Genomic DNA, 21,447 nt, shown 5'->3' with positions numbered 1-21,447 from the left:
GGAAGACTAGCTGTGCTTTAGGGCAACGCTAATGGGGATCCTAACGAATAAGCAAATAAACAGAGATTCCGTCCAGTGTGGTGTGCTTTGTTAGGGCTGGAGTGAAAGCCTACAGGACGGTAGATCTCCAGGAGCAGGGTTGGGTAGCCCTGCTCTAGCTGTTGAATGAGGTGTAGCTTCGTTAGGGTTGGAGTGAAAACCTACAAGCCCCCGGAGGCCCCCCGCCAGCGTGCGCGTGCAGGAGAAAAACCGGGGAAACCCAAAATCTAACTCTCCTCAGGAACCGGCAGCGTGATTCCCGCTAACAAACTCCTCAGAGCTGCCGAAGAGGCCGGAGAGGAGAGATGAGCCATAAATTATTTATCTGAGGGGGGAATAGCGGTGTTTTCTACAGACCCGTTCCAGACTGTTCCCACACACACACACGCACACACATATACACACAGGTATGCACATGTACACACATACACCACACACATGTACACACACAGGTATGCACATGTACACACATACACCACACACACGTACACACACAGGTATGCACATGTACACACATACACCACACACATGTACACACACAGGTATGCACATGTACACACATACACCACACACATGTACACACACAGGTATGCACATGTACACACATACACCACACACACGTACACACACAGGTATGCACATGTACACACATACACCACACACACACACACACACAAACACGTACACACAGGTATGCACATGTACACACATACACCACACACACATACACACACAGGTATGCACATGTACACACATACACCACACATGTACACACACAAAGACACACACACACACACTCTCACGTACGCACATACACACACATACACACACACACATACACACACACACACACACACGTTTGGAAAAATTAGTCCGAGCCAAACGATCTCCCACTTCTCAGTTGCACACTGGATGTAGTCTCTGCCCCCCCGACTGGGCTCGCCCCCCCCCCCCCCCAACTTCAGTCAGTGAGAGGGGCAGACTGGGCTCACCCCCCCCAGCTCAGTCAGTGAGAGGGGCAGACTGGGCTCCCCCTCACCCCCAGCTCAGTCAGTGAGAGGGGCAGACTGGGCTCCCCCACCCCCAGCTCAGTCAGTGAGAGGGCAGACTGCCCCCAGCTCAGTCAGTGAGAGGGGCAGACTGGGCTCCCCCCACCCCCCAGCTCAGTCAGTGAGAGGGGCAGACTGGGCTCCCCCCCCAGCTCAGTCAGTGAGAGGGGCAGACTGGGCTCCCCCCCCAGCTCAGTCAGTGGGACTGGGGTCGGCTCTCTGGGTTATTACCCGACTCAGAGCCACAGACAGGAAGCTGCTGTTGATATAATTTTCCTGCTTCCTTCGGTCCCTTCAAAGGGCCTGGGCGGGATCGGGAGGAGGTAAAGAGGAGGGGAGTTATTAAAATATAAAAAAAAAGCCCTCCCTTATCTCTGTGTAATGAGGGGAGAAGGGGGGGGATCTCTGAGCCTTTGAGATCAGTAAGTGCACAGTGGCACAGGGGTGTGTGGCACTTTAACGTGGGAAAGTGGGCGACATTCCACAGATTCTGTATCACTTCACCTTAGAGTGCGGGACTGTGTTCTCTACGGCATAAACCTGCGACAGGCACGTGTGTGTGTGTGTGTGTGTGTCTGTCTGTGTGTGTCTGTGTGTGTGAGAGTGTGTATGTGTATCTGTGTGACAGTGTGTGTGTGTGTGTGTCTGTCTGTGTGTGTCTGTGTGTGTGAGAGTGTGGTGTGTGTGTGTGTGTGTGTGAGAGTGTGGGCGCATGTATGTGTGTGAGAGTGTGGGTGCGTGTGTGTGTGTGTGTGAGAGTGTGTGAGAGTGTGGGTGCGCGTGTGTGTGTGTGTGTGTGTGGCCTCCCCTCCCCAAGCCCAGCGGCTATGGAAAAACAATTTAGCCGGACTTAATTTGTTTTGTTTTGTCCCCCCTCCCCCCTTCCCTTTTCTTTTGTGCTCCTTTCGAGTCTTGAGCTTTTGGGACTCTGTCGCGTTTCGGGGTCTATGTGCTGAGAACAAACCCTCATAGGTCAGGGAAGCTATTTGGGGGGTTGGGGGGTTGGGGGCGGGTTTCTGGATCCGTTCGCGCTGCTGTTTGAATTTCGCCTGCACCCCAATTCTGAGGCAACCGCACCCCTCCAGTGTGCCTCTGACAGACGATGAAAAGCTCTCAGATACGAGGGAACATTTTAAAGCAGGAGAGAGAAGCACCTCTGTGATTTATTAGCACAACCTCTGTCAAGATCCTGTCAGTCAGGGCCATGATATGAGTCACAAGCCTGACATTTTCATTGGCACTCTAATTTAAAAAATGTTTTTTGATTGTAACTGTCGGCTTGAAGATGACTGGCAGTTAACATTTATTCTCGGTTCATCCGCCGCGAACTGGAAAAAGGTCCTGATTGGTTCAGATGTTGAATAGATAATTCACTTCTTTTCAGACGATGTTTGTGGAAATAAAGGCTGTGAGATTAGAGAACTGAACTATGATTGAAGCTTGTGACCGATGCCACAGGTTGCCTGATCAAAAGGATGCAAAGGCCTGTAGCTTAGTAATTAGTGACTGGCAGCCATCGCTGCCATTTACCTGCTCAGTTTTGGGCTCACAGAATTGGACAATCGCATAATCCATTGTCAATATTGACTGCTGTCTCTATACTCTCTCTCTCGCTGTCTGTCTCTCTATCTTTTGTGACGTGTTTGTTTATTTGGTGGGGGGGAATAGTGGTGGGATGTGGGTTTGTAAATAGGGGGCTGGGATTGGTTTTAAAGGAAATTTTGGTGTTTCAATAAAGGAACATCAAAAGTCTCTCTCTTTCTCTCTCTCACCTCTCCCTCTCCCACACACACACACCTCTCCCTCTCTCTCTCTCTCTCTCTCTTTCTCTGCCCTCGCTCCCTCTGTCTTGCCTTCACTGAAAGGGTTAAGAGCTAAACGAAAGCTAGTTGCCTAGAGCCTGACCACTTTTTCCGTTCTCGCTGGAAATTTTCCAGCAGTGCTATTTATAAGAATACTTTAGGTCTGGAAATCGGCAGCAGCGTCCGTCAAACCAGGCAAAAAAAAAAAACAGAAACATTTTTTCGACAAGCGATATGAAAACAGGCAGAGGTTGTGTTGGCAGTGAGCTGCAGAAGAGGCTCTGGGACTCCAACACCGCATGCTTTCAATCACAACACTGGCCTTGTTTCTCATGGCTACGCATGCAGTGGAATGCGCTTGATTTCTCTCTCTGATTCGCAGACAGTACGATTCGGTAATTAGCAGTCTCATTATTGGGGGTGGGGGGTAGGGGGTAGGGGGTTGGAGGGGTTGGGGTGTAGAGGGGTGGTGTCAAGCCGCATCCTGCTTCCAGAACTGATGAAATATTTAATATTAGTTCCTTTTAATGGAGCAGAGATTCCCCGTGTTCCTCCTCACCATTGCACCCACACCTCTTCCTCCCTCTCTCTCTATCCCTCTCATCTCTCCCTCTCTCATTCTCATTTTCTTCTCTCTCTTTTTCTATCCGTCTCTCTCTGCTCTGTGTTGCCAGAGCACATTTTCCCCTCCCCAACCCCCATGAAGCTCAGTTACTGTAACATAACTGTAATTGTTTTGTTTGCTTTTGTTGTTATTTGTCTCTCTTTCTCTCCCTTCTCACATGCACATACACACACATACGCACACACACACACAAAACACACACACACACACGCACATACACACACAAAACACACACACACACGCACACGCACACACACACACAAAACACACACACACACATAAACACACACATAAACACACACGCACGCACACACAAAACACACACACATAAAACACACACACACACACGCACGCACGCACGCACACACACATTTGCTGTTAGTGCTAAGGGCTGCCTCTCAGGCTCTGGAACTCCCAGCCAATCCCAAATGCTCTTCTTGGAATGGCCCATTCCATCACACTCACCTGTACCTGCCGCCCATTCACTTCCGTTCCTGAGGACTGTAAACCTCGGAAATCTGGGACACTCTGTCTTTCTCTATCTTTCTTTCTCTCTCCCTCTATCTCTCTCTCTTTCTCTCTCTCTCGCTCTCTCTCTCTCTCTTTCTCTCTCTCTCTCAACATTTTCTTTATTTTCGGCTTGTTTGTTTCCCTGCCACCCGCGATGAGGTTCAATGAAGCGGTGAGCCAAGTACACCGCAAAACACACCCGCCCCGCAGTTCAGGTACATGATCAATATTAATACAACATGACAGAAACGATCTGTGGCTCCTGCTTTGCTTTGTTTCGTTTTTTGTTATTTTTTTAACCTTTAACCTTTGATTCACTGCAGCTGCACAGCGTGTGTCTCGCCTCCCTCAGAAACGCTCTCGAAGCAGGTCTTTAAACCCACACGGACTGCTGGCTAGCATGCTAATGACCCAGCGCGCATTGCGGTTCGAGGGTTCGAAGACCTTTTCAACTGAGCAAACGAACCAATCGGCCCGAAAACCAATCAGAAGGAGAGGACACAGGCCTGTTCACGCCCCTGTCGCGATGGCAGACAGAGCTCAACTCTCCAGGACAACACTCGCCTCCTTCACTCTCAGCGAAAGAACACTAAACGTAAGAGCAACTGATTTCCCATGGGAGTAGTGTGGTACAGGGGCTAGGGAACTGGGCTCTGTGAGGTTGCCAGCTTGACTCCCAGTTGGGGCAATGCTGTTGCATCCTCGAGCAAGGTACTAAACCTGAATCTGTGCCAGTCACTCTGGATAAGATGGTGTCTTAAATGCTTAACATGAAATTAATGGACACAGGCCATTCAACCCTAAGCTCTCCCCACATTAGGCGCCAAATTAATATTTTAAAAAGTTCCGTAAGCACCAAATGTACCATACGTAATCCGTGCCTGCATTACGTAGCCCGCCAAGCTGCTCCATGCTTTGAGAACCGCGTATAAAATAATAAAAATCTGGTCCTGATATCCGTAACGACAGGCAATGTTGAAGCATACCAGGTAAATAAACCAGGCTCAGAACACTGGACTGTGCGGATTGCATCGCCATAGCGATAACGACGTGTCACGCGTACACCACAAAATGGAATATTCCACAGCTCAAAACATTGAGATGAACACTAGAGGAGCACGCAGTAATGTAATAAGCGCTGGATCTGCTGGATATCGCCCATAACAAAGCCTGCTAGCGACATTAAACCAGCTCGCATGTTCCTCTGATTATTACATGAATGTCCAAAATGATTGATTGTTCTGTGTAGAAAAAAAAAGCTTTTACTTCCATATAAAGCATCTGTAAAGTAGAGGGAAATTTGCTATATAAACTTCCTCACCCAATGATACCCCCCACCCCCACCCTCGCCCCCCCCCCCCCACCCCCCCACCCCCAAAAAAACAGAAATAGGAGATTTCCTGATGTGATAATCCTGCCGATGAGATTTTTGCGGTCCTGAATTGGTTCTCCGCTCGGCGCTGAAGAGAGATTAAGCCCAATCCGCTGGGCATGAGCCAGGGGGGCCCGGCCGCCATCTTTAATCCTGCGGCCTGATTCATTACGCCACGCTCTCCTCCTCTTCCTTCTCTTCCTCCTCCTCCTCCCAGGCTGTTTTGTCGCGTTTGCATATGCCTGTGCACCTCTCCGGACTGCATTGAGCGCCTTTGTCACGAGTTATAATGAGGTGACTAGCTTTGAATGTTTCACTCCAAACAGCCTTTGAGGAAGGGGTAGGACAGGACCTTATTAATGAGGACAGAAGGCTTCTGGTGAGCACAAAACAAACAATCGTGAAATAACCTTTTTTCTGCACCAACCTGTCCAAGACAAACTAACTACAAACTAACGCCAAAACAAAACAAAAGGGATGTGAGTTTTTTTTTTCCCTTGTCTATTATGCACAATATTCTTTCTGTAACCACTGTAATGCATGCAATGGCTTTCCTGCACTCATCCCCTGGTGGGGGGGGGGGGGTCAAAGGTCGTAACCTTTCACCTCAATCAGCCACAGCAAGGGAAGGCCTCATGCCGTGCTTGCAGAGTCTGTCATTAACGCGCCTGACACAATATGGCAGAATCACCCACAGAACGCAAATCCCATCCCTCTCTCTCTCTCTCTCTCTCCTCTCTCTCTCTCTCTCTCTCTCTCTCTCTTTCTCCGATGCACTGGAAAATAACAAATCACTTTACGTAAACCTTTTCTTCTTTCCTCTGTTTGCTTTGGTTTGATCAGAAAGTTTTACCATTTCTGTGAAAATCATTAAATACAGTCAGTCCTACGAGACAAACTCGCATTTAACTAGTATTTAATGTACACCTTTCCATACACTTTACTATTGAAAATGGTTAATAAAAGGTTAATAAAATGCCTAACACCTAATCAATAACAACAATGTGGTCTCAGCAGGCATCAAACATTATGCAGCTGCCTAGCTATTAAAATTCCAGAACCCAGCAATCAAGTATTTAATCAATCGTTCAGCTATCCAACTATGAAATCCAAAAACCACTGTACAACAAAAAAGTTTCAATTTTCTGTTCTTTATTTAGACTTCAGTGGCAAAGACACAGTCAGTCCCACAATACAAATGAATGTGGTTAAATTAAATTTTTAAAATTGTGTGGATTACCAGCGGCATTCTAGATTTTGCCCTGGAATTGCAATTGCACAATTCTACAAGAAACATCACCCTATTATATTCTCGTGGAGGGGGGATGTTTCAAAGGCACCATCTGTCTTATTTTTTATGCCTTGCTATATTTGGAATGAGACACTGTAAACTGTTTATTAAAACAGCATACGAGCATAATTTCCATTTCAAGTGTCCTGGCACACCAAACAGAAAGTCACCCAAAGCAGATTCTGGCTGACAAGGAGGAGGCTTCCTTAAAATACTTTCTTTGAACGGTCCGTATGCTTTGTACGATCCATCTGCTCTAGGTAGTTGGTGATTAATCACTTCGATAACTACCAGCATTAATGCTGCATTTTAATGCGAGCAACATCTGGGTCTTCGGTATGGCGTGGATTTTTTTTACATCTATATTCTGGATTCTTTGTGGGTGAAGTAATTCAAACATGTTATTTGTTGACTTCAATTATACATTTGCAGGAAGTGAGTTACAATATACGAAGGAAGACTAGTTTCACTATTCCAAAATTATTATCTTTCATAATTACGTTGCCCTGCAGATGTCTGCATCATTACTGTGTAATTTTTTTTCCCAGAAGAGGGCAGTAATAGGCACGTATTTCCGCGTTTTAAAAAAAGATTCTTCTTTCCTCCCTCTCAAGCGCTATCAAACAGATGCACTGTATCAGTTTGTATACGTCTTTGGCTCTCTCTCTCTCTCTCTCTCTCTCTCAGTGCAACCTCCAGTCCCCCACACGCAAATCGTGCCGCTCAAGAGTTGGCACCAACCTGACACATCCATGGAGCTCCGTTTTCGCCGTCAGCGTGATTGCGCAATATTACATTTTAAAATGATATAGGAGGGGGGACACCGATACCATCAAAAGCAACAAAAAAAAAGACAGATAGCTGGCGTATTTACGCCGACTGCGTCCCCACCTTCTCCGTGATAAAACTTTTCCTACCCTGCTGTTGGTTCTGCCCAAATCGTTCGCTTTTTCTTCCCTTCCCATTTTTTCTCTGCAAAGATTTTTTTATTTATTATTGCGCACTGGTATCTAGAATGGATGGGGCAGTCGCCGGCAGAATGTGCCCTGCTATTCGATCTCAGAGTCGGCCGCAGCAAGTGATGCTGACCCAGAAGAAGATCAAAGCGCGGAGGAAAAAGCGAAAGGAGTTGCTTCTGGTCCAGATGTGCTTCATGGGATTTTTGCTGTTGGTCGTGTCGGGGCTTTCCTTGCTGGCTGAAAATTCAGGTGAGCTATTTTGCTTAGGGCAAACCACGTAGCGGCGCGAGCCACGCTGGAAGATTGGATGTTTAGAGAGGCGAGTGGTTGTTAAAGTTGTTTCTTATTTTATGTTTTATTACAGAAATTATGGAAGTATAATTACCGTTTCCCACCGAACGGCGATCATATTACACATATTGCTTTGCTCTTGTCACGCGTATTTGTGGGTGCAGTTGCCTATGATGTGTTTTATGTATTGCGTTAAGAGCATCCGATTCTGCGCGCTCAGCATTAAGTTGCGCCGTTCGTCAGCTTGGCATGTTTTGGTTTCATGGTACAAACGTGCGCGTGACATCACCCCAGAGATCAGATTCCCGAATTTAGGCTACATGTCGACATAAAATACGAATTGTTGTTTCTAATTAAATACCATCACAATTGTTTTACCCAGTGTGGTCTCAATTTTGTTTCAGTTCACCCTAAAATGTATAATGGTAGGCAGCCATTGTATAGGTGGCTGATTAATTTATGAAGTCTTGGATTTGTTCGGTCTTTACATCAGCGGAATCGCTGGAGCCTACGCAGTAAATTCTCCAAAGAGCGGCTGCCTAGAAGTTACATGGGAATAAAAAAATGAGAAAACTTTAGAAGTCGTTATCCTGTCTTTCTGGAGTTCGTCATAAACGGTTAAAGATGTTGGCGAGTTTTAGCCGCGCTTCTACTGAACTGGAAGGGGCTGTTGCACGCTGTGTTGCCTGTGGGTCACAGTTCCTCCAATAAGAACCTCCGTGCCTCCTTCCGAAGCTGTACTGTACGTTGTCGAGGGACTGCTTGGCTGACGGCCCGGTATCGCCCGCGCAGTACATTTCCGTCCATTAAGGAAGCCTCTCTTTCTCTCTCGTGCCGGCGGTACTGTACTGTTTACATTAACAACATATTTAAATTCAGCCCGTAATTGGCTCCGGGCGCTTTGAACATTTATGCCGGTGCTGTGCCGAGCAGTGCGCTTGCTAATAATGGACACGGCTTCCCTAAATTATTAATTTGTTGTGGCCGCCGTTGTTGCTGTTGCTTTCACAAGACTGCACGAAGAGGAAACACTCAGAGAACCAGACTAGATGACGCAACCAAAGCCCAAGTTTTAAAAAAATGACTTTAGCTCTGCATTTACCAGCGGGAATGCATTCAATGCAACCGCCTGCGTGGGGAATCAATTGAAAGACAGACGCTAAACTCGTGGGAGTGTGTTGATATATATATATTTTTTTTAAATCGCTGCTGAAATGCCGTAGTTAACTGGTTTGGCCAAGATCACTCTTAATTGTAAGAAAGCGGTCTGGTTTCCTAACAGAGCCCTTCAGTTACCAGAACCAGTGTTTTAATACCGTAGTCCCAGGTAGCAAGCGACTTTGGGCCAGTTCCGTGCCAGGGCCGGCCCGGCAGTGCCAACTTCGCACCAGAATCGGCCCAGATCGGCCCCGGAGTGGCTTGCTGTCTGGGTTCCTATGTCCCCCAGAGAGGCAAAACAGCTTTGCTCCGATCCGAATGAAATCTGCTGGTGACGCTGCCGTTCCTAGAGGTGATGCTACACACGGCAACTTTTTTGGGTAACTGTTGGCCAAAAAAGTTGCCGTGTGTAGCATCACCTGAAGAAATCATACACAGTGAAATGTCCAGTGTTAATTAAACTCTTAACAGAGTACATTTGCGCGCACTCTGGATTTACAGTTGAATTGGACACTGGACATTTTTGCTACGTACAGGAGAACGCTGTGCTGATTGTGGAACACCAGATAAAAGTGCCCCTGGATCTTCTGTCACACCAATAAATTAGATGAGGACCAACTTAAATCCCCCCCACACACCCCCCCCTGTTTACATACCTTTCCCACTGGGAAGCATGCAGCGATCATAATCAATCAAATGGATTAATGAACACAAGAGCGTTCTGTGATCTACTCTGAGCCCCAGGGGCAAAAAAGCAGAAGAGGAATAGCAGCCCTTATGAAAAAAAAATAAATAAATAATAATAATAATAATAATAAAAATCACATGTGAAAAGACAAATTCACATCACAATTTCACATGTGAATTTAACGCTTTCACATGTGAATTAAAGTATTCACACATGAAAAGAACGTTGTCACGTGTGAACTGGACATTTTCACGTGATTGGCTTTTTTTCACGCGTGAATGAAAATTTACGTGTTTCGTAAACAAAACACGTGATGCGAAATTCCACATTTTCACATTTGACTGCCTTTCAAATGTGAACTACAATTTTCACATGTGAAAAAAAACAAACGTGTGACTTGAAATAGCGTAGGTTACCTTTTCCCACTCTCATCTTATAAGTGGGGTTATGTTTATAGTTCACATGTGTACTCTTCACATGTTGGGTGTTCACATGTGGTTTTTTAACACGTGATTTTTTTTTTTTTCGTAAGAAAGCACTCTCAATTATCCCACTGGCCCTCCTGTGTAAAAGTTGCGCTTCACCACCCGGGAAACTGACAGAGACACAATTAGAGGAAAGTTTTTTTTTTGTTGAAAATCCCCCTGGTGTCGTTGTTACGGCGACTCTCTCGCCCTTTCACGTGGGGGCGAGAACACGAGCGTCAGGTGTTGAGCGCGCTCCGTGGCCAGCGGACCGGTGATGCAGGAGAGAACGGGGGACGGATCCGCGGCGAGCTGGGAAGCTCCGGCACGCTCAGCAAGATGTCTTCCCACCCGCAAAGGGCCCTCGGGTTTGTCCCTGTAAGATACTCTGGTAAAAGAGCCGAGGGGTGGTTTTTTTTTTACCTTGCCGTTTTTGAGTGCACATCACTGGGGGTTTTCTGCACTTAGCCTTTTTTAAAAATGGATTATTTATACGGATAGAGGGCCGGTCTGGATTAGTCCTGACCTTTTTGGTCGTGTCGCCCACATTGTGCCTCAGCCGGTTCGTTTCTTGATCCTGGTTTTCTTTGTGCTTGGCCCTGCATGTCGTCCGTTTAAAAAAAGTCATTTTGTTTTTCTCTCAGTGCGTGTGTACCTGCTCTCGTGGGACTGTGTCCAGGTATACAGTGCTCAGCTGTGATTGGTGTAGCCTTCTGTGTCCTGGCAGTGCTAAGCTGTGATTGGTTAAGTCTTCCTTGTGCTGGCAGTGCTGAGCTGTGATTGGTTAAGCCCTTCTGTTTGCTGGGAGTGCTGAGCTGTGATTGGTTAAGCCCTTCTGTTTGCTGGCACGGGGAAGAAGCCCTGCCATGTGGCGCTCTCAGACGGGCATCTGTTCATCCACAAACTGTTTATGATTTTCGTTTGAGAATTTACTAATGAAATGTACAGTCCGTTCCCTGTAGCAAAGTGGAATTTGCATTTTGCCAGCCAATTGCCAACCTACTCCAATCCCTGTGGCCATACTGTTCACTTTGTCCAACACAATTACATTTCTGCTTAAATTAACACTTTGCATTCCAGTGTAAGTGAATTAAAAGGCTTTCGTCCAATAGCCGGTGAATAGATGAGAGGTTGCTCTCTAGTGATATTTAATACACCCCACCCACCCCCACCCCCCACGTCGTGTTCCCTTTCCTGTCAGGTCTTCTTCCCCTGGTCTTGTTCCCATTCTGCCAGTGTGGTTGCAATTTGAGGGCTGGTGATTCTACTGTCTGAGACCATTCCAGACTATTAGTAACTTAGCTGCAGGTATGACCTGTTAATGCGCGCCGGCGTAGGTGCTTGTGTCTGTGTGAAAAGAACAAACAGACACATTTGCTTTGAAAAAGAATGCATTAGCGGTGCACGTAGCATGTTATGAGTACAAATTGACATTTTCATATGTTTTCAGAGTATCGGATATTGTCAGTGCCCCCCCTCCCGCCCCATATGAAACAGGCCTAGAGTCCCTTAGTACACGGAAATAAATATTGGTGAGGATCCCCCCCCCACCTTCCCCTCCCACCACCTTCATGTTCCTTCAGCGAAATCTGCTTTTCCTGGAGAAAAGCGAAAACAAACATTTCCCTTTTGGAGCACGCTGCGTCGAGTCTCTCTCTCTCACTTCCTGTTTGAACGCGGCGAGGGCTGCCTGCCTCTCCACGCAGGGCTCCGGCTAGCCATGGGGGCCGCAATGAGATCCCCGCCACTGTCTGTTCCCATCATGCATCACTCTGCCCACACCTGCCAGTGTTCCTGGGGACGGGAAGTCAAACAGAGGCCATTTTAAGGCTGTGAATCTTGTCAACTGAAGTCCTCTTTTAATCCTTTTTTTTTATTTTGCAGTTTGTTTTTTATTTTTATTTTTTTAAATTGACCTCTCCTCCTCCCCCCTTCAAGTAAATATTTACTTTTCAGCTTTCCTTTTTTTTTGGTTACCGAGATGTCCTCTTCCATCATTGACGTCAGTGGAGAGGTGTTTCTGAGGAAACTGAGTATATATATATGGCACTTAAGAATTCCTGTGATTTTTGCACACAGCATGTTATGTGTACAAGTGATAAACTTAGTGCATGGCTCAGTGTTTCTGCATTGCGTGCACAGAGATGTTCAGTGTGTGACTGGTGGGCAGATGTAGGCTAACAAGGGGTCATCTGTTCACCGCTGTTTTATTAAACACCTCTGTAAGGTGTAGTGTTGCTGCGTTGTCCTCTTTCAAGATTGCACTCAATTAAATGTGCGAGAGGGGTTTTTTTATTTTTTATTTTTTTTAGTGTAAGCAGTCATTTTGAGATGCCCAAGACTGTGGAGGTAACAAAGGAGGGGTCAGTTCCCCAAAGCTTTTGAGAAGGTGCGATGAGGGCGGGGCCGTCTCCTCTGAGGTGTGCCAATTTCCTTGGTCCCTGACACAGGGAGGGGTGTGTGTGTGGTGGGTGGGGGGGGGTCATTATTCTATGTCTTGTAAGTGGAGAGGGAAGGAGGGAGAGGAGGGGAGGAACGGAGCTCGGCGAAGCAAATGGAGAGGGCTGTCCTACATTCCTTTCGCGACTAAATATAGAAACCCTGAAACGTCCGCATTACAGGTTTTTTGATTTATGACACCGCAACGATCCTTCCTCAGCATTGTGCCGGAATGAGGAAGAAGGGGGGGGGGGGGGAGTGCCTGGCGTCTCGTCTATGCGGTTCAGTATAACGCACTCAGTTAAGAAGCGGTGCTTCTTGGGAGAGTGTGAATTTGGAAAACACCGCAGCGTCCCCGGTGAGAGGTTTTCGAAGCTCAGTCTAAACGGGCGAGGGAGAAACACGCTCGCGGCGCGGGACGGGACGGGTGGACACGCCCCTGCGGAACTCTGGTGAACTTTCTGTGGCGGCAGCCGGAGTTCGCCAGGGGGAATCGATGGGCAACACTGGGCTTGGCGGTTTTCAACTTCATTTCACATCAGGTCCCTCAGCTCTGTAAAATGGTATTAGCGTGTAATCCTTAAATGCTATCACGCGTGACATTTTAAGAAATACATACCCTAAAGTGCTTTTACTTTTAAACCTTTTGCCATTAGTGGCAGTAGAAATCATAGAGATCTGTGATTGTTATTAACACAATACATGTGTATGTAAATGTGTAAGAAAAAGTAATATTTTTTTGTTGACACTACTTGACATAGAGCTAAATGAACGGAATGGAAAAAAAATCTGTTCCAGTTTTTTTGATTGGTTCACTCAAGATCACGTTAATCCTTAAAACAGAAACGAATGCCGAGCTGACAGTGCCACTCAGGCCTGCTCAGTTTCCTCATGACAGTTCCAGAAGTCTGGAAGTCTTTCTGCAGTCTTCCAGAAGTCTGAAGATCTGACAATGTTTTTTTTTTGTTGTTTTTTTTTTCCTGGAGGAATTCGGCTCCCTGAAAGAGAATCCGCAGATCCTCCTCCACTGTGCGAATAGACTCGTCTCTGTCCTCATTTTTTTTTCATTTTTTTGTTTTATTTTTCCCTTATCTGAAACGTGCTGTAGGTTTTTTCCCCATAACTACCGGGAGTCCTCCTTTAATTCGAGCGGGAAAGTGCTAGCGCGCACGTTAGCCGCACGCTTCCTTTTTCTGCTCTGCTAGCTGCGAGCCGGAGTGACATCACAATCAGAGTGCAGGTACCCAGGTGACCAGCGACCCATGACCTATTGACCTTTGAAGCAGCTGCTGCTCTGCTGGTTGACTGAAACCCCTTTATTCCATGCAGTTCATTGGCCGACATCACAATCAGAATGCAGGTACCCAGGTGACCTTTGACCTATGACCTATTGACCTTTGAGGCAGCTGCTGCTCTGCTGACTGACTGAAACCCCCTTATCCCGTGCAGCTCATTGGCCAGCTACATGCTGCAATGTGTTCAGAATTGGCTGGGAATGCACCCACGGGGCACGGCGTTGCGTAGCACACACCAGGGGCTCGGCCAGGGGCGCCATCTGGGCGTCTGTTCGCCTCCCCGCAACTCCTCGCCGCGACGCAAAAACACCGAGCCGTGAGATCACACGGCGCCGGCCGCTCTCATCTCCCGAAAAGAAGCCGACGGATCGGCAGTGGAGCTCAGCACCGATTTCTGACGCGGAGCCAGGAGCAAAAGCTCCAGCAAAAAAAAAAAAAGGGAAAAAAAAGGAAAAAAAGAAAAAAGTAAATAAATAAATACCCAAAGCCCTCGAGCAGGTAATTAGCCGAGCACCTTCTTTAAACAATGCGCGGATCATTCCGAAGCAATCATCCTGCGCTGGGAACCGGAGAGAACAGCGACGCGCAGACTCGTTGAATCGCTCGTTCAGATTAATTGCAGCCTCGGTATTTGTGTGTGGGGGGGGGGGGGGGGGGGGGGGGCTGACCACTTTGAGTCTGGCTGCCGGTGAAAGGGGTAAGGGAGACCTCCTCATCGCGGGTCTCGCTTTTTAAATTTGTCTCTGTACACAAAACAGGGGACGTGCTTTCGTTGCTGAAAATAAAATTGAAAAGAAAAAAAAAAAAAAAGCTCAGCAAACGAAATCAATTTGCAGTTCAAAGTCTGGTTCTCAAGACTGTCGCTCTTGGAGCAGAACCGACGCAAAACATCCTAATAAATTGTATTTGTGGAGTTTGATGTCAAAAATCATGTCAGTACAAGACGATCAAAATGATTTCTATATTATTTGTCATTCGTAGTGTTACCGAAACCTGCCTGGGCGGCCTGCTTAAATCCGTGTCCTCCTCTGTGTCAGCAGTGCTGCGTTTTTCAGTTTGCGGAGATCTGGTACATGCGAGGGTAGCACGATGCTTCTCGAAACTGCCCTTTAACGAGCGCTCACCTCTGAATAAATATCGGTGTGCCAGAGCTATGTTCACAGCGCAATTATCTTTTCCGTTTTTCAAAACGCTACTTTGGGGTCCTCTTCGCTCTTAGGATAGATATCGCCATGGTGAGTTATCCAGCAATGCTACACAGCTGGCCATTCTGTTCTAATTCAACATCAAGTGTTTGTACGAGCCCACAAGGGATAGAAATGCACTCTGTCAGAGTAAAGTGTGCCGGATCACTTAACCCGTAGACTTAGCCCCTAAACATATTGCCATGTATTTTTGTGTACGTTACAAAGGGAACCTGTTTGGCAAAACGTTACGTTGCATTCATTTCTCAGTCGTTCTTATCCAGGGTGACTTTCAGTGTTGCAACGTGTACCGGACTTCAGCTTTACATGCGAGACAGCATGGTGCCTTACCCATCATGCACTGGGTAACCATCTGGATTGGTGGAGACTGTGGAAAGGGTCAGACGGCCTCTCGGCCTGTCTCCCGGGTCACTAATGAGGGTCAGCCTCCTGGAACGGGCACGATGGCTCACAGTCATAACATACTTTTATTTTTTATTTATTTTTTCTGACAGCTCCCACGAAAGACAACTACTTTCGGCCGATACACCTTTGCTACTTTCAGTGCAGTGTAGTAAAATGGGGGAAGGAGCCGGTCTTGTAACCTAAAGGTCACAGGTTTGATTCCCAGGTAGGACACTGTCGTTGTACACCTGAGCTAGGTACTTAACCTGCATTGCTGCAGTATATATCCAGCTGTATAAATGAAAGCAATGTAAATGCTATGTAAAAAAAGGTTGTGTAAGTCGCTCTGGATAAGAGTGTCTGCTAAATGGCTGTAATGTAATCATTAAGGTCTCATTACCAGCTCGGCTCTGTCATGCTGGTACTCTGGCCCCATAAGAGCAGTCAGAGTCTCCTCTGGGAAAAGCGGACTTTGCACACGCAGGCCCTGGGAATTCCCGATTATTCCGGAATATTCCTCCTCTTCAGAAGACGGGGCGGAGTTGACGAGGAGATTTCTCGGACAATCTGCTAACGAGCTAATTAGTAGGCTGCCTGAAGCGCCCCTAAAAGGCGGCTCACCTCCACACGTTCTACACAGCAGCGTAAAAACGAGTTTCTTTTTTTAAACGCGAGGCCGGCAGTGTCTCCGTATGTCTCGTTTAACACTTAGTGGCGAGCAAGAGAAGCTGTCGGTGCCGCCTACTGTATAATTGGACCTGCAGGGCACTTACGGATTCAGAAAGAATACATTGCCAGAGAAATTGTGTGTCTTCATGAAGTAGATCTCTGGACAAACACGCACTTCATAAATGTGTGCAAATTGAGCCTCCAGTTTCTGCAAGCCAAGACACTAATGCTCCACGATGAGGCTTCTGCATTTGTAAATCAGTGGTAAACAGCCCTGTTCCTTGAGATCCATCATCCAGTAGGTCTTCACTGCAACCCTTAACAAACACACCTCATTCAACAAGCTAGAGATCTCGCTGAGCTGCTAATTAGTAGAATCAGGTGTGTCAGATTAGGACAGCAGATCTCCAGGAACAGGGCTGGTTGCCACAGCTGTGAGTGATCAGAGAGCTGTCCGCCTAAAAGCTGGGCTTTGTATTCTTCTGCTCTTGCTCGTGCCAAATGGTCTTTTTGGAAGCAGGGCTGCCTTGCGTCATAAAATGGGTGAGTGTGGGGTTGCAGGTTTACACTCCGCTTATCTGTGCATGTACGCTTGTGATACGCCATAAATCATCTGAAATTTTATTTATTTATTTTTTACATGTTCGCTTTTCATTTCTGGTCAAGCTGCTAACATTCCATTGGTTATTTTAAAAGAGGGTACCTTGAAAAATAGAAGTAGGGTTTCCAATCCTCACTCTGCTTCTGGGACAAATCCACGCTCCCCCCCCCCCCCCAGTAAGACCCAGTGCCCCCACTCGCCTCACACCTGCAATATTGCTGAAGATTAACGGGGCAATTAAGCCCTGCAGGTAGGAATGTAACCCCTAATTATAACCGCTGACATTCCGGGGGGGGGCATTAATCGCTGACATTATGGGGTTAGGCTGGGGGGGGGTTGTGTTGGATTTTACACCTCCTCCTCTGCTCCGCACCCACGTGACACGCACGCCTGCGGTCACGTGGAGGTCACACAGCGGTCACCTTCCTCGCCCGCGTCTGTCTGTGCGCCGACCCGTTCTCCTCTCACCCCCGGGAGCCCCGCGCCGTTTTAAATCGCCGTCGCGGCGCGGGAACGGGCGCGGGGGTCCTCGGGTGTGGCGGGGGTTTTTGGAAGGAGGGGGGAGGGTGTTTGTGCTTTCGAGTCCCTGACGGAAGTTAATTTGTCGAGCAGTTGCCGGTTCGGAGGCGCTAATGTTGGCGCGGGCGCCTGTGCCACGCTCTCCGCGTGCCTCCCCGAAGCGGGCGCTGTGTGCCAGGGACCACGCTGTGCGCCGCTGAGACAGCTCATTTCACCGCGGGGGGGTGGGGGGGGCTCCTCCTCCATGCTCTTGTGTTTTGGCACAGAGAGTTTCATTTTTAATTTTTTTTTTTCCACTGAGTGATAAAAATATGCAGGTTTAACAACAGGGAGAACACTGATTTTTTTTTGTTTCTCACCCAGAGTTCCCTAAGCTTTTCCCATGGCTGGGGTTATATTTGGGCAGCAGTCAGTGTGGAATCAGTGCGTTCAATCTGGCCACACATCAGTAATCTGTGACACTGACTATTGTTTTGTCTGTCATTTGAGTAGCTGAGTAGAACAAATTCTAATGGTTGCTTTGAATATTAAATTGTGTGGATACTGTTTCTTTTTTATGCACATGTAACCAATTTCCATCAGAAAAATGGCACTTTTGACGCTTCCAATCTGACCACTGGCCAGCCGTGATCTTAGCTTCACCTTTGGGGGTCGGTGAAAGGCTGCAGGAGTTGCTAATGTGATTTACATGGTGGTGACTCTGGATGCCATGGGGAACGATCCAGATTTCTTCATCACTCCTGCGCATGGTTGGGGCTGGGGGGCTGCGGGTGCTGGGGCTGGTGGGGATCGGGGTGGGGGCGTTTACGCAAGAGCGGGGCTGGGGGCCAGGGGGCGTGACCAGGGTTGGGGCCAGGGTGGGGGCCGGGCCAGGGGGGGGGGGCGGCAGCCAGGCTGTGCCCCCACCCTAAACGTGGGGCGTTGGCGATGGAGGACGCGGGTCTACTTTGGTTCCGTTACAGTTTCTGAAGCTCACCTCCACCCCCCCAGAGAGACAGAGAGGAAGAGGGGGGGTGGGGGTGCTGAAATGTCACAGCAGCCTTAGAGGTCTGCGGTCCCTTTGACGATGGTGAACTTTAGGTCCTTGTGCTGCTGCGAATCTTTGAAGTGGTCGGCCAGGAAGTGCCGAAGCCTTTGAGCTGAATGTGCGACGGCTTATCTGGCAGATCCCCCCGGCTCTCTGTCAATTACGCCAATGCGGGCACTAAAAATAAACTTAAACAAGGGGAAACAAAAAAGTCCGGTTTTAGTAAAGATTTCTATTCCCGTGAGGTCAGGCGACGGGATGCGTAAACAAACAGACGGATTGATATGGAAGGGGGCGGGTGCTGGAGTCACGGCAACAGCGGAAACCTTCTGGTGGAGGACAGAGAAAGGGGGGGGGGGAACATCGATGCAGGCTGTTCTCTAATGTGTTTCTCGGTCGTTTGTTTGTGGAAAAACAAACAGTTGGATCCGATCACACCTGTATGGTAAACAGACTGAACCATTGGGAGAGCCCAGCGGGGGGGTTGTCGTTGCGGTTCGGTGGCCAGGGGAGGGAATGGGGGTTGTGGAAATCAGGACTCGGCCTGGGCACCGTGTACTCATGTGTTGGGGGCGGGGTGGGTGATGGGGTGGGGGGTTATTTCGGGCAGCGAATGCGCGGGGCACTCGCCGTTATGATGTCACATCCATTCCGCCTCGACTCTCCCGCCAAAACACGGCGGCCTTCCCCCCCGGACGCACGGCTGGCCGATTAGCCGTTAGCCGCGCCGCAACCGCCGTTGCCCCGGCAACCGGAATGCGGCGGAGCGCGTGTCTCCGCGTTGCGTGCCACCTGGCGCCGCGTGGCCATCCCCGTGCCCCATTAGCCCCCCCCCTGGCAGCGGGCACGGGATGCCAGGCAGGCTCTGGGTTTATTTACGACGCTCGTTACGAAACGCACTCGGCGACGGCCTGATGCTCTCGGCTGCGCCGCGCCGCTTCGCTAAGTAGCCGTGCTAAATATCGCTGTTGCCAGGTTACCCCCGCGCCGGGTCGGTGGAGTTAGCAGCGCCCGACCCGCGGTCTCCACGGTCGTACGAGGCCCTGCCAGATGGGACAGCCTCGCGCGCGATGTTGACAAACGCATGAGGTCACCTGCCCCGCCCTGCCGGGTTTCTGCAGCGGAGCGAAAAGCTCTCTCAGCCCCCCTAAAAGCTTTCCGTCCTCCTGTTCTCCTTATCCCACTCCGAAACGATCATGTGATCAAGATGACAACGCGGTGTCTCGAGGGAAAACATGGAGGACGTTTTCAGAGGAGTGTGGTGTTCCAGTCTGTCTCCAGTTCAGCCCAGGTTACTGCCTCTCCAGTGAGGCCTGGTCAGTGACAGTCCAGCCCAGGTTACTGCCTCTCCAGTGAGGCCTGGTGACAGTTCAGCCCAGGTTACTGCCTCTCCAGTGAGGCCTGGTGACAGTCCAGCCCAGGTTACTGCCTCTCCAATGAGGCCTGGTGACAGTCCTGCCCAGAGCCCCTTCTTTTAAACGTGTTAAACGCGCCGGTGTTGTTTCGCCAGGTTATGACACATCCAGCCGCCCCGCCGATGAGAAGGACGGGTGGAGCGGGCGGCGCCTCCTGCAGGAGCTCGAGAGCAACGACACCGAGGAGAGAGCGGTCTCCAAGAACTGCACTGAGCCAGGTAGGAGAGCCGGTTCGGCAAAACCCTTCTTTCCCCCCGCCACCCCCCATGGAGACCCCCCCCCATTTAGAATTCCCCGCACGGAGCACCGTTCCGTTCAGAACCCTGTGATTGGCCCCATTCTTTTCGGCATTCTTCCTGCCCTCTGTGATGTCACAGGCGGAATCAGAGCGGGATCGGCCCGTTTTGGGTAATGGCGGCCGCGACGGCGCTAGAATCAAGGCCGCCTTCAGCTCGCATCAGGGCGGCCGCCGGCCTGATTGCCCCTTCCGCCCCGGCCTGTGTCACTGTGGGTTAGTGACTTCCCATGTTCCCCCCCCCCCCCCCAACCCGCGCGTGCTTGCCCGTGATTGGCCCGAGCACTTCGCGGAGGGGCGGGGTCAGGATTTGCCGAGCTATCCGGCCAGCGACAGAAACAAAAATCTTTCTTCCGTGAGTTCAGGGCATGTATTGACCCCAGGTCAGATTTTAAATAATGCAATTACAAAAATAGATAAATACACTTCTGTGAAACATATTTGTCTCTGGGTGATGACCTGTATCTGCCATCGATTGATTGAGTCCACTCATCTTGTTCTGAAGGCCTTGATTGGCTGCTGATTGAGAGGACACCGCAAATCCCTTGTGGACACTGCTGCCCCCCCCCCCCCAGGAGTGGAGTTTGGCCCCCCCGCTGTAGGTGGATTGCAGTGTTTGGCCCCAACGGGGTGTCATTAAGGCTCTACCTGCTGTGGCCCTGTGCTGCTAAATTACCTTTTCATACTCCTGATCTTGCACCCCACCCTCACCCCACCCCCACACCCCTACCCCCACTCCTCACGGCCTGTCCCTCAGCTTTTGGGAGCTGTAAGGAAAATTTGACATTGTGATCATGGCATTGGTGGGGCTGGGGGGGGGCATGTTTTGAACAGGCAATATAAGCCAAGATGGTGCCTTTTCATAGGAGGTGAGGCCCTACGCAGAGTGCATATCTTGCATATAGAACGACATCCCCGCACCCCCCCCCCCTCCTCACTGATAACTCAGGAGACACAGACCACTAATATCTAATATCCCCCTCCCCCGACCCCCCCCCTCCCCACTGATAACTCAGGAGACACAGACCACTAATATCTAATATCCACCCCCTGACTCCCCCCCTCCCCGCTGATAACTCAGGAGACGCAGACCACCGCTTCCAAGGCGGCAGAAGCTCCTCCCACTAACAGCGCGTGTCGCGCGGAGTTCAAAGTCAACCGAGCGGAACGCGGATTTTTTAATTAGCGCTGCTCGTCCTCCGCGCAGATCCCGCCCGCCCGGGACAGATTCGTGCCGCGGTTTGGATCATAGATGACCACTTTTCATGCGGGGGGGGGAGAAAGAAAAAATAAAGCCGGATTTCAATACTGTTTCTTTTATATAATAATAATAATAATTTATTTATTTAT

At 49.1% G+C, this 21,447-nt stretch overlaps 1 protein-coding gene across 1 annotated transcript in view; it reads left to right on the top strand.

Annotated features, from left to right (window-relative positions):
• Nucleotides 1-7,346: 7,346 nt before the first annotated feature.
• Nucleotides 7,347-21,447, top strand: part of LOC135243979 (sodium/potassium/calcium exchanger 3-like) — a 62,248-nt gene continuing 48,147 nt past the window's right edge. The window contains exons 1-2 of the mRNA XM_064316141.1: nt 7,347-7,896; nt 19,898-20,020. Of these exons, the coding sequence (XP_064172211.1) occupies nt 7,704-7,896; nt 19,898-20,020 (316 nt within the window). The 5' untranslated portion in view covers nt 7,347-7,703. The remainder of the gene's footprint in view (nt 7,897-19,897; nt 20,021-21,447) is intronic.

Source organism: Anguilla rostrata, chromosome 2 (genome assembly GCF_018555375.3).
Source record: "Anguilla rostrata isolate EN2019 chromosome 2, ASM1855537v3, whole genome shotgun sequence".
Classification (NCBI taxonomy): domain Eukaryota; kingdom Metazoa; phylum Chordata; class Actinopteri; order Anguilliformes; family Anguillidae; genus Anguilla; species Anguilla rostrata.
The sequence above is the reverse complement of the archived record's forward strand: the minus strand, read 5'-3'. Positions and strand labels throughout refer to the sequence as shown.